Genomic DNA, 13994 nt, shown 5'->3' on the forward strand with positions numbered 1-13994 from the left:
AAATGTGACATTTTAACAAATACAGCACTTGGTAGCATTCATCACAAAAACATTACCGGTATATGTAACATATTTTTCGGACTATTAGTCGCACCGGAGTATAGGTCGCATTTTTGGGGGAAATTTACTTGATAAAATCCAACAGATAGAACAGATTTGTCATCTTGAAAGGCACTTTAAAATAAAAATATAATAGAGAACAACATGCTGAATAAGTGTACAGTATGTTTTATGATGCATGAACAACGAAATGCAAACGTGGCCGGTTTGTTAGCGTAACATAGCTAATAAGAGCTTTCAGATAACTATAGCATAAAGAACAGGCTAACAAGTTTACCAAACCATCAGTGTCACTCCAAAACACCAAAACAACATGTGGAATGATGTGTTAATAATTCCACACATAAGTCGCACCCCCAGCCAAACTATGAAAAAAAACTTATTTATAGTCCGAAAAATACGGTATATATAAAAGTATAATATTTTACCCAAACAAGAACCAGTCATAAGCAATGGTCAGATATAGAATCTCAGCTGCTTCCAAATTGCTGTGTACAGCACCATCCTGCCAAAAAACAAAAACAAAAAACATCCATCAAGAGTCGATTATCACTTCCAGTGCTCCTAAAAAGATTCTTCCAAGTAGTTTCATTTACTCTGTATTACGAAATTGACAGTCCAAGCTGCCCATTTGAATTCTCCTCTCGCCCAATTCCCTTGATGGGTTTACCTTACCGTACATCTGGTTTGTTTTATTTTCATTCATACATCTTCTGAGTCGCTTATCCTTTCAACGATACTGGAGCACATCCCAAAAAGACTAATTTCTCGTCATCTGCGTTTTGCCAAATTGTTGTACTGTATATAGTCGAATCGTCTCCAAATATGATTTTAATTCACATAATAATGCTATTTAAGTTTTTTTTTTTTTTTTATCGTGTCACAGGCGCTTAAATATACAGCAACCTTTATCATTCACAGATGAATCCCCTTAGCCTGGAATAAACTGTATTATATGAATACAATGTGGCCATGGTGAGTCAACCAAACAGAGCTATTTAAGTCATCTGGTGAAAATTTCTCCAGTTTTAATGTCCCAATATATATTGCAATATATCGCAAACCCCCAAAAAGTTGCAATGTCATTTATTTATCCAGTATTGTTCAGCCCTAATAAACATAAAAAAAAAAAAAAAATCACACACACATAAAAATAAACTTCAAGGGTTTTCAATAAACTTAACTACCATAATTTCCCGAATATAAGGCACACCCGTGTATAACGCGCACCCCAAATTTACTTGTAAAATCTAGTGGAAATTATTGTACCTGTTTATAACGCGCACCCTAATTTTAGCACCAATAAGTAGAAGAATTCAAGAAAACAGAGCTCATGTACAGATACAGAAATGTCATTTTACTGACTGGTGAAACACAGCACAAGCATAGCACATTGGTAGATCAAAACATTACCGCAAACTGACAATATGTACGGTAATAATATGATTTGACAACTTCTCCAACTTACCAGAATCCAGAAGAAAACAAAACAGATCTGACTTTTCTTTTAAAGGCTGCTGTATAACTTGCTTGTTTCATCATGATGAATAAATGTTTCTTCCATGGATTGATACGGTAAAATAAAAGTGGGGACTGAAGTCAGAAAACGGAAAGAGCGCATCGCTGTGTGTAACAAGAGGAACTATTGTTATTTGGGTTTGAGTTTCCTGAGGAACAGATATAGTTGACGGACACAGGAACTCTGTGTTGTGTTACGTTTGTTATGGTCCGAGTTGCCGAGTTGCAATAAACGTCGACTCAAATGAGTTCAAGAAACTAAATTCTGTGCTTTATGACGAGTGAAAAAAGCAGAATTTAACACAGACGAAATCATTCGACCAATCAGAGTGGTATTACCGAAACAAGTATTACTGAAACAAAATGGTGACGTCATGTACGGTAATGGCCGGCAACGGACTGCCGCATACGTTTTCTGTAACACAACATGGCCATGTCAATAAAAAAAAATCTGTCTTTAGATATATATATTATATACAGGGGTGCACATAATTTTTTGCCCAGGTTCTCAGAGGAGGATCTGGAGATGTGACTTGGTCCTCATTGAGCTTGAGAGCCGACCCGCCTGATGCGATAAATTTATGACAAGCTTTACTTAGAGCCAATTAACTTTAATTAATTATATTAACAATTAATGCTTGATTAATATCAACTGGCACAACAAAATTGCCATTACTTTGAAGTGAAATAAAAAGAAATAAAAAGCACCAATTCAAAATAAAGGGCATTATGCCGTTCTCACATTAACTCCAAGCCTTTTTAAAAGTGGGATGTCCTCCTCATAAAACCTCATTGAACTTGCATGTTTAGCTTTGTAAAATGCGAGCAAAAACACGTTTGTCAGTGCATGTCGCTGTTCATTACCTTTATTCCGCCCTATTCCGCCACTTGTCCATAGGGCGAGTGTGGTCCTGTCTGACATCGATAGTTTGCTTAATTGCCACATGCTCTCTGTTTTTTTCGTGCTTTTCAAAGTTTGGATGGCGGAAATTCTTTGACCCAACATAAAATGCGCTGCTCTTATCGGCGACATTGGGATTCTCACGGCACATTTTGTACCGCATTTCCGTGCGAGCATCATTTGCTTCTAGCCATGGTACCTCCTGTAGCCACTTTTCAGCAAAAGTCCTTTTTTTCGGTAGCTCCGGTAACGTCTCTGTCGTCTGCCTGTCTTTTGACGGGGGTGGGGGAACACGGAAGTAATTACTCAGTATGGCCTGCCTCTTCGACATTTTGAGAAGTTATTTTCTCGTGTCCGCCGCAAATACAGTGGTCAGCCATCGGTACGCAAAAGCGTATGGAAGCCGTTGAGGGCCAGCACGTTTATCTACGTCCAGTACGCATGCGCGCATGCGGACCACTTATGTGCACCCCTGATTATATATATATATATTTCTGTCTCCATCCATGTCCCCGTGTATAATGCGCACCCATGATTTTACAAGTTGATTTTGGGGAAAAAAGTGCGCATTAGATTCGGGAAATTACGGTATGTTGATCTGAAAATTCCCTCCAAAGAGCAGAAAAGGACAGACAATGCCAAGTATAAACTTACAGCCCAAAGAGACAGCCTAAGGAGTGACACAAAAAGAGGTGTTCGGTCCCAGCCTGATATGCAGTGCACAAGAAGACCACTCTCATCTGTTAAAAAAAAAAAAAAAGGGGCATAGTCAATTTAAGTATATTTTATATGAAAAATGACAAAACAATACAGCGCGTGAGTGAAGTGTCCTTCTCCTTTTAATGAATTGGGAGAACTTGGCACAATGCTGCGATGTAACCGTCTATAAAAAGACACTTAGCTGCAGTCCCTGTATTGACATGGGTTTTGTGTTTTTCTGTTGTCCACCCCCAGCTTCTATTCAATAAACAGCTTAAAGATGCATTGGCTGCTCTAACTGTCCCTTCCCATGTGCGCAGTGATTAAGCATACTGTGAAAACCAAGAAAAAGACAGACGTTGACAGACAGACAATATAGAAGTGGTGCAAAATAATGAACCGGAGTGAGGAAGCACTGTGCAGTCAACTTACTATTGAAAAGCAAGGGTGGAGATTTGCGCATTGCTTTTGGCAGCCCTTTTCATTTTCGTTAGGGGTGCAACGGTTCAGTTAGCCCACGGATCGGTTTGAACCTCGGTTTTGGGATCACGGTTTTGGTTTGGTTTGCTTTTTTTTAAATTTATTTTTTTAAACTGCCTGTATTTTGCTTTTTAGAAAATGAAATAAACACTTAAAATGTAAACATTTCGACTGTTAAAATGCCTCTTAGCTCTTTGGCTAGTATAGTGACAGACTACTGAAATACACACACAGTAGTAAAAAACTTACTTGGCAAAGTAACTGGTGTTTTCTTTCATGTTTTTTTTTTTTTTTCAAAAAAAACAAAAAGCAAACAAACAAAAACCTTTGCTATGTTTGGAGGTCATTTAATGTTGTGAATCAACTGTTAAAGTTGATAAAATTGCTCCCGTTTTTGCATTAGTTCCCTTCTGTCTACTTTCGACATCATTTCGACAAAATTTAAAAACTGTTTCATCTTTTAAAGATAGACTCAAGTCAAGATTTATCCGATTTAGGAGTATTTTAGATAAAAAGTTACTTAGGTTCGCTAGGAAGGTTCATTACAAAACAGCCTTTCTGAGAAGTTTACTGCTCTAAAATGGCGGCTGTTTACTAACGCTACCGAGTCTGTCATTTGGCATGTAGTTCTATATGCAGGAGATATCTAGGCGCAGATTGTAGGCTGTCGGCTACAGTCAGTAAATATTGGAGCCACCTAGCCTAGCATCGCATTTGCTACAGCGTCACTCTTCACTCTCCGTGTCTCTGACTTTTCTCTAACGCACATTGTCTCGTTGCCGAAACGTTATAGTGGACCGTCACAGTTAGGTAGTAGCACTCTGTAGCACGGGACGTCCAACTATCAGTGGTCAGGGCGAAACTATGTACTTTAGCGAAATCATCTTCGATGGCTTTGCGTGCCATTTCATAAATGTCGGGGATTACGTTGTTGGAGATATATGTCCGCGAGGGAACAATTTAACGCGGGTCAAGCGTTGCAAATAAATTAACGTAGCCCGGAGTGTGTTTTCACTGGTGTCATCTTCGGGGTTGTCCTGCTCTGAGAAAGTGATATCTGCGGGTGATGCAGGCTGAGGTGCCGAAGTCATGTTATAAGTAGGGATGGGCGGATCGATACCAAAATATCGATATTTTGATCCAGCGCGTTAAATTTTAGGTATCGATCCCCAAACAAAAGTATCGATATCTGGAATTAATATATTATATTTTCTTTGTCAATTTTTGGGTATATTTTTGTGCACACATTTTGTACTACTTTTCCCTTTCGCATTCTACGCGCACGTAAGACACATAAGCAGTGCACCGGCGTGTGCTCCCGCCCCCATTCACGTCCCTATCCTGTCGAACAGCATGCTTTTCCTCCGCCCCTCTCACGCCTAATTTCTTACTTAACCTTATTATTATTTCTTATTCATTTATTATTATTTCTTGTGAATTTATGTTTCATATTTTTATTTTTTCATGAAATGTTTTTCCATATTTTTTTTGTTACAAACAGTTAAATGCTTGATTTGTTATGTTTTGTTGCTACTTATTTTTATTTTGTTAAAGGTCTGTTTAATTATTTCAAGATGTTTTTTTAAATGTATTTTTTTTTTTTTAATTATTATTATTATTTTTTCAAAATCTGTTTGAAAATTGTGTTAGTAAAATAAAATTCAAAAACGGCAAGTAACTCTGGATTATTGGATTTGTTTTTAGTGATCTACCATTTGAGGGCGGTAACATGCTTCTATTAATTCGTTCTTTAATTAGATCAAAAATATTTAATTTAGGTAGATTAAAATTTGATCAAATACAACGTGTAGCAGGGAAATGTTCTGTGCATATGAATTTAAGGCTCATGGTTAAAGAGTGAGACTGACAAATCAGAGTTTGTTGTTGAGTTGTTGTTGTTGTTTATGAGTTTGAGGGAAACTGCTTTGCTAGTTATTAAAAGCAGCAGTTTTCCATTGCACAGCATATTTGACACAAAGAGACTTTAAATAGTTTTTGAGTGCTTGATGTAGTTGTACATTAGATATCATCAGAATGGCTGAGAATGGCTGAGAACACTGCAGGGTTGTTATATATATATACATATATATATATACACAGTGCCTTGCAAAAGTATTCGGCCCCCTTGAATCTTGCAACCTTTCGCCACATGTCAGGCTTCAAACATAAAGATATGAAATTTAATTTTTTTCTCAAGAATCAACAACAAGTGGGACACAATCGTGAAGTGGAACAACATTTATTGGATAATTTAAACTTTTTTAACAAATAAAAAACTGAAAAGTGGGGCGTGCAATATTATTCGGCCCCTTTACTTTCAGTGCAGCAAACTCACTCCAGAAGTTCAGTGAGGATCTCTGAATGATCCAATGTTGTCCTAAATGACCGATGATGATAAATAGAATCCACCTGTGTGTAATCAAGTCTCCGTATAAATGCACCTGCTTTGTGATAGTCTCAGGGTTCTGTTTAAAGTGCAGAGAGCATTATGAAAACCAAGGAACACACCAGGCAGGTCCGAGATACTGTTGTGGAGAAGTTTAAAGCCGGATTTGGATACAAAAAGATTTCCCAAGCTTTAAACATCTCAAGGAGCACTGTGCAAGCCATCATATTGAAATGGAAGGAGCATCAGACCACTGCAAATCTACCAAGACCCGGCCGTCCTTCCAAACTTTCTTCTCAAACAAGGAGAAAACTGATCAGAGATGCAGCCAAGAGGCCCATGATCACTCTGGATGAACTGCAGAGATCTACAGCTGAGGTGGGAGAGTCTGTCCATAGGACAACAATCAGTCGTACACTGCACAAATCTGGCCTTTATGGAAAAATGGCAAGAAGAAAGCTATTTCTCAAAGATATCCATAAAAAGTCTCGTTTAAAGTTTGCCACAAGCCACCTGGGAGACACACCAAACATGTGGAAGAAGGCGCTCTGGTCAGATGAAACCAAAATTGAACTTTTTGGCCACAATGCAAAACGATATGTTTGGCGTAAAAGCAACACAGCTCATCACACTGAACACACCATCCCCACTGTCAAACATGGTGGTGGCAGCATCATGGTTTGGGCCTGCTTTTCTTCAGCAGGGACAGAGGAGATGTTTAAAATTGACGGGAAGATGGATGCAGCCAAATACAGGAACATTCTGGAAGAAAACCTGTTGGTATCTGCACAAGACCTGAGACTGGGACGGAGATTTATCTTCCAACAGGACAATGATCCAAAACATAAAGCCAAATCTACAATGGAACGGTTCAAAAATAAACGTACCCAGGTGTTAGAATGGCCAAGTCAAAGTCCAGACCTGAATCCAATCGAGAATCTGTGGAAAGAGCTGAAGACTGCTGTTCACAAACACTCTCCATCCAACCTCACTGAGCTCGAGCTGTTTTGCAAGGAAGAATGGGCAAGAATGTCAGTCTCTCGATGTGCAAAACTGATAGAAACATACCCCAAGCGACTTGCAGCTGTAATTGGAGCAAAAGGTGGCGCTACAAAGTATTAACGCAAGGGGGCCGAATAATATTGCACGCCCCACTTTTCAGTTTTTTATTTGTTAAAAAAGTTTAAATTATCCCAAAAATTTTGTTCCACTTCACGACTGTGTCCCACTTGTTGATTCTTGACAAAAAATTTAAATTTTATATCTTTATGTTTGAAGCCTGAAATGTGGCGAAAGGTTGCAAGGTTCAAGGGGGTCGAATACTTTTGCAAGGCACTGTATATATATATATATATATACATATATACACACATATATATACATACATACAGTGCTGCTCGAAAGTTTGTGAACCCCACAGCGATGGTCAGATTTTTTGTAAAAAAAACTAAAATAACCTTATTAAATGTTAAGTTATACCCAAATCCACAATACTGACATTCCAAATAATGGACTGAAACAAAAGAAATAGTTATATTGTCATTCTTTATTTAACAAAAGTGGTTGATTTAAGAAAAACTCAGATATCATGTGTGCAAAAGTATGTGAACCCCTTCAGTTAATAGGATATTGCGCCTCCTTTTGCAGAGATTACCTCAACCAAACGGTTTCTGTAGTGACTAATCAGCCTCTCACATCTACTTTGGGGGATTTTTGCCCATTCTTCCTTGCAGAACGCAGTCAGTTGAGAGAGGTTTGATGGGCGTCTGGCATGAACTGCTCGCTTCAGGTCCCGCCACAGCATTTCAATGGGATTTAGGTCAGGACTTTGACTGGGCCAGTCCAGAACACGAATCTTCTTCTTTTTCAGCCATTCCTTGGTTGTATTGCTGGAATGCTTTGGATCATTATCATGTTGCATGATCCACCTTCTGCCAAGCTTTAACTTCAAAACAGATGGCGTCAGGTTATGTTCTAGGATTTGACAATATTCCTCAGAATTCATGATTCCCTGGACTATGTGGAGTTGTCCAGGTCCTGAGGATGAAAAGCAAGCCCAGATCTTGACATTCCCACCTCCATGCTTCACTGTTGGGAGAAGGTTCTTTTGGTGGTATGCAGTGTTGACTTTTCGCCAGACATGGCGGTTTTGGTTGTGACCAAACAGTTCAATTTTGCACCTACATCAGTTGATGAAAACTCTTTTTAATTTAGTCTGGACAACACAACTGTTAAAAAAACAAAAAAAAAAACTACTGAATTGATTGATTAGGAAATCAGGTTGAAATAATAGAAAATTCCAAAATGTTGAGGGGGTTCACAAACTTTTGAGCAGCACTGTATATACACACATATATATATATATATATATATATATATACATATATATACACATATATATATATTAGGGGTGGGCGATATGGCCTTAAACATGTATCACGATAAATGGAGCAGATTTATCTCGATAAAGTCGTCCAAGCGGACTGTTATATAATTTGAAAATATGAATCAATGCATGAAATACAGATTAACAGTTTCTTGTTGATTTAGTTACCAGCATTCAATTTGATATATTTAACAAATGTACATGCAGTCTAGACATTAGGTTTATACAAATGAATTGTAAACAATAAGAATTCAAGTATGAGCATTTATAACAGAGTGTATGGCTTGAACAATGTACATTGTCAAAATCGATATGCCTGTGCAAACATGTCATTGTAACACAAATGACTTGCAGCTCGAACAGTACACTTCAAAAAGACAATTTATTGTTAATGGCTGCTGTGACATAATTATTCAATACAAGTGTTTACTTTATGGTTTCAGGGTCTCCCCCCCAGTGCATTTTTTAATAAATGCACACATACATGAACCCCCAAACAGACAGACAGACAGACACACATTAAAGCTATATTAATCTTCTGCAAATGAAACACTTAAGATTTTATGATAGCAATAATGACACAGAATTAAACACATACAGAAAAATAGCTGGGGCCATTTGTGCTTTATGCTGAATGCTTTACCATCACAAAAGCTATCAGAGAAATCACACACAGTCAGATACAAAATAACGCGACATAGTAATTGCTAGATGCAGTCCATGCCCAATCCACTCATTAAATTCAGCCGTTTTGACAAGGTTAGAGCCGCTATCCGACTCCATCACGTTCATTTGTAGCGTTAGCCGCTAGCGGCCGCTAGCGTTAGCGGCTAGCGTTAGCCTGTGGCCTGGCTACCGGTAGAAAGCACTGAAAGCACCATCTCCGGAAATTGTGAGAACAAGGGAGGACAGCTGGTGAAAGCCCGTCTGGATGCCACCAAGAGTCTATTAAATGTCGGGTGAAAGTTTGGCGAACCTCCCTTAAGCCACACTCCATCACGTTTTGCTTGTAGCATTAGCTGCTAGCGTTAGCTTACCGGGCTTCTGTTTGATTGGCTTCCTGATGATCACGTGACTCCCTACGTAAGTACATTCACTGCTTTCTTAAAGGGGAATGAGCATAGACGAACAACACAGAGTCAAAGCGGGATGAAAAGACTATTTTCTTGTTTTATTAATTTACCGAATTTACCGACATGGTCAAAATTACGTCGGTCATCGTGAAGAATTTCGGTGACGGTAAATTTTCGGTTTACCGCCCAGCTCTAATATATATATATATATATTTCAGTTGTGGTCAAAAGTTTACATACACTTGTGAAGAACATAATGTCATGGCTCTCTTGAGTTTCCAGTTATTTCTACAACTCTGATTTTTCTCCGATAGAGTGATTGAAACAGATACTTCTTTGTCACAAAAAACATTCATGAAGTTTGGTTCTTTTATGACTTTATTATGGGTTAAAAGAAAAAGTGATCAAATCTGCTGGGTCAAAAATATACATACATGGATCTGAAAAAGCGAATCATTGACTTGAACAAGTCAGGAAAGTCACTTGGAGCCATTTCAAAGCAGCTGCAGGTCCTAAGAGCAACAGTGCAAACAATAGTTTGTAAGTATAAAGTGCATGGCACTGTTTTGTCACTGCCACAATCAGGAAGAAAACGCAAGCTATCATCTGCTGCTGAGCGAAAATTGGTCAGGAGGGTGAAGATTCAACCGAGAATCTCCAAAAAGCAGATCTGCCAAGAATTAGAAGCTGCTGGAACACAGGTGTCAGTGTCCACAGTCAAGCGTGTTTTGCATCTCCATGGACTGAGAGGCTGCCGTGCAAGAAGGAAGCCCTTGCTCCAAAAGCGGCACCTTAAGGCTCGACTGAAGTTTGCTGCTGATCAGATGGACAAAGATAAGACCTTCTGGAGGAAAGTTCTGTGGTCAGACGAAACAAAAATCGAGCTGTTTGGCCACAATGCCCAGCAATATGTTTGGAGGAGAAAAGGTGAGGCCTTTAACCCCAAGTACACCATGCCTACCGTCAAGCACGGTGGTGGTAGTATTATGCTGTGGGGCTGTTTTGCTGCCAATGGAACTGGTGCTTTACAGAGAGTAAATGGGATAATGAAGAAGGAGGATTACCTTCAAATTCTTCAAGATAACCTAACGTCATCAGCCCGAAGATTGGGTATTGGGCGCAGTGGGGTGTTCCAACAGGACAATGACCCCAAACACACATCAAACGTGGTAATGGAATGGCTAAATCAGGCTAGAATTAAGGTTTTCGAATGGCCTTCCCAAAGTCCTGACTTAAACCCCATTGAGAACTTGTGGACAATGCTGAAGAAACAAGTCCATGTCAGAAAGCCATCAAATTTAACTGAACTACACCAATTCTGTCAAGAGGAGTGGTCAAAGATTCAACCAGAAGCTTGCCAGAAGCTTGTGGATGGCTACCAAAAGCGCCTAATTGAAGTGAAAATGGCCAAGGGACATGTTACCAAATATTAGCGCTGCTGTATGTATATTTTTGACCCAGCAGATTTGATCACTTTTTTCTGTTCACCCATAATAAAGTCATAAAAGAACCAAACTTCATGAATGTTTTTTGTGACAAAGAAGTATCTGTTCCAATCACTCTATCAGAGAAAAATCAGAGTTGTAGAAATAACTGGAAACTCAAGAGAGCCATGACATTATGTTCTTCACAAGTGTATGTAAACTTTTGACCACAACTGTATGTATAATATGAACTTCCGGTATGATATCGGATCGGGATCAGAATATTTGGCCTCGTTAAAAAAAAAAAAAAATTCTCAATATTTTCTCTCCCTCCGCATTGTAGTCCACGGGGAAACCGAAATGTTGCCACACCGCAGATTTGAAAGAAGCCGGTGCGTCCTCAAAATTCGGTCCCTCTACTCCTCTGCTCGCCATAGCTTTTTGTTTTCTTTCTTGTTTCACTTTCACTTTGCTCGTAAGCGAGAGAGTGCTTACTCGGCTTCTATTACACAGGTGCTTGACAGCGATCGGACATTTACTAGCGGGGCGGGAACTTCTCCACAGCTGTGTTTCACGTCACACAGTCACACAGAGCTCGACCAATTCATTCCACAAGTGTTCGGAATAAATTAATTGCAAAACCGAAAAGGCGCGGTTCATAAAGGCGTATTGAACCGTACAGGGCGAACCGTACGGTTCGGCTTTGAACCGCAAACCCGACCGTTGAACTGCTAATTTTCGTCTCATTCTTTTGGATGAAATACTATTGCTCCTTAGCAGTGTTGTTTTCGTCAGCGATGACGACAAAAATATTTCGTCAACGAACACTTTTTTTCATGACGACATCGAGACTATAAGCTAAAAACGTGTTTCTACGAGATAAATGCTAGTTTTCGTCTGACGAGACGAGAACGCGACGAAAATGCGCAATAGCTTCCGTCACATGTTTACAATGTATGACATTTTATGTGTAGTTAGCCTGCATCGTGTCTGTCTTTGTCCCTCATGTGACATTCTGCCCCCCCCCAAACTCACCAGTGTGTCGTCTCCAGTCCCCATGCAGGCTTGCACACACAGTAAGATTTGTTTTCTTATCTGGGCCAGAGAGAATATGCAATGCTGCTTTAGCCTTTCAGGTCTGTGCTGAAGTAACATCACACACTAAATGTAAAATGTAGCGTTAGCATAGCATTCGCGTTTGCATTAGGCCAATGCTAACGGCAAGTGTCCTCTTAAACTTTTGGACAACTTTTTTTTCTTACATACAGTTCATGGCGTCCAGGTGGGTATAAATAATTGAAAATAATGTACTGTTTTCCTGCTTAGTGTGTATTATCACTAAGTTGGCGTTGTCTTTGTAGACGCTACAATATGTGAGTACTCGTCTGTCATTGTTCATTCGAAATAGATGGAAACTTTTATTTATTTTCAGAGTAATTTTTTTTTTTCAATTTTCCAGTCAAAACCATTTTTATTAAACGCCGACTAAAACTAGACACATTTTGATATGACTAAAATATGACTAAGATGAATAAGTATTATTGTTCAAAATCTGCGAAAAACAACATTTCTTCTTAGTCATATTTTAGTCATCTCAAAATGTGTTTGTCTTTGTCTAGTTTTAGTCGACGTTTAATAAGAATGTTTTTGTCTGTAAAAATTCAAAAGTTTTAGTCAAGAAATTTTACAAATTAAGGTTTCCAACAATTTCCAATGAACACTGACATAGCATCTACCGAGACAACGGCAACTCCGTGAGGGTTTTCCAATGGTTTTACTAACAACCGTAAGGACAGAGCACTTCTACTGTAGATCGCAGCCAAGGCCAACAAAACGAAAACTGTCACATTCTGCTTCTGGTTAGATAGTGTTTTGTTGCAGAGCTGGTTGTGGGGGCGTTCCCAACAGCGAACCTGCATCCAATGCCGGCTCATCAACATGGCATTTACACTTGAGTGATCCACGAGAAAGGTGACGAGATCTTGTCTTGCTGATCGCCATTTGACACCTCGTAGTTTATTTTAATTGCGTTTACTTGTTTCACCCCCGCCTTGGGTTTTTGTTCGTCTGCTGCTCTCCTTTTGTAATCCTCTACCTTGTGCAGGTATTTGAGTGTTTTATTTTGTCTTTTTGGCTCTCTGCCTATAACCTTAGTTTACCCTCGGGTTAGTATTATTGAGCCCCGTCGACCTGCTGTCACGGACCCATTTGTTATTTCCACTTTTTCACGATCGCCCGTTTTTTTCGTTCGTATTTAATAAACCCTTGTACGCATCCCTTGGTTTTTGTCTGCTTTGTTGTTTCCGCATTTGTAGACCCGAACAGAAAACAAACGTTTAAGAGGATGCTCGCTACGCAAATGCTATGCTAACACTACTAGTTACATCACTCAACACAGACCTTTAAAGATTAAAGCAACATTGGATATCTTTCTTGCCAAGATAAAAAAGACAAAACAAATCTCACCATGTGTTTCAAAACAAGCAAGCCTGGAGCACAGCCTGGTTTGAAGAGCATCATTATTTATACGTCTTAGGGTAGTAAATGAGTTAACCAAAAGTTAAAGGTGATGGTCAGTGTAGGAGACATGTCACATGAGAGACACGAACCAAACACTGCTACAATGCAGGCTGAATAACTACATGTACAATAGGAAAATGTCACACATTGTGAACATATGCCGGAAACTACAGCGCATTTTCGTCTTGTTGTCTCTCATAAGACAAAAATTGGTATTCGTCTCGTAATGTTTAAGTCTCCCAAGACGCCTACAAAATATTTTCGGTATTGTCATCGTAAACAGAAGAAATAATGTGCTCGAGAAAAACTTAAATCTCCTTACCATCACTGTTGATGATATGTAGAAGCAGCTTCAGATAGTTCTGTGTCTGTTCCACCAGGTCCCACGACTGAAAACAAGGAAGGAGGACAAACACCAAAACAGAATAAGGGGACTTAATTACACGCAAGAGCAAGGACTTTTCAGGATGCTCGAATTGTCTCAACCGACTTTTAAGCAACCTTCTTTGCGTTATATAATGAGTTCAGTTATATAGGTAATTTAGAT

General features: G+C 39.1%; 1 protein-coding gene across 3 annotated transcripts in view; it reads right to left on the minus strand.

The window, feature by feature from the left end:
- Nucleotides 1-13994, minus strand: part of mtmr14 (myotubularin related protein 14) — a 65023-nt gene that overhangs the window by 18175 nt on the left and 32854 nt on the right. For all 3 annotated transcript variants that reach the window (XR_009064375.1, XR_009064374.1, XM_057845598.1), the window contains exons 10-12: nucleotides 13770-13836; nucleotides 3134-3219; nucleotides 489-565 (exon numbers count right to left, since the gene is read on the minus strand). Coding sequence is in view for 1 of the 3 variants with exons in the window: in XM_057845598.1 (XP_057701581.1) it covers nucleotides 489-565; nucleotides 3134-3219; nucleotides 13770-13836 (230 nt within the window). In the remaining 2 variants the exon portion in view is untranslated. The remainder of the gene's footprint in view (nucleotides 1-488; nucleotides 566-3133; nucleotides 3220-13769; nucleotides 13837-13994) is intronic.

This window comes from Corythoichthys intestinalis, chromosome 9, assembly GCF_030265065.1.
Source record: "Corythoichthys intestinalis isolate RoL2023-P3 chromosome 9, ASM3026506v1, whole genome shotgun sequence".
NCBI lineage: Eukaryota > Metazoa > Chordata > Actinopteri > Syngnathiformes > Syngnathidae > Corythoichthys > Corythoichthys intestinalis.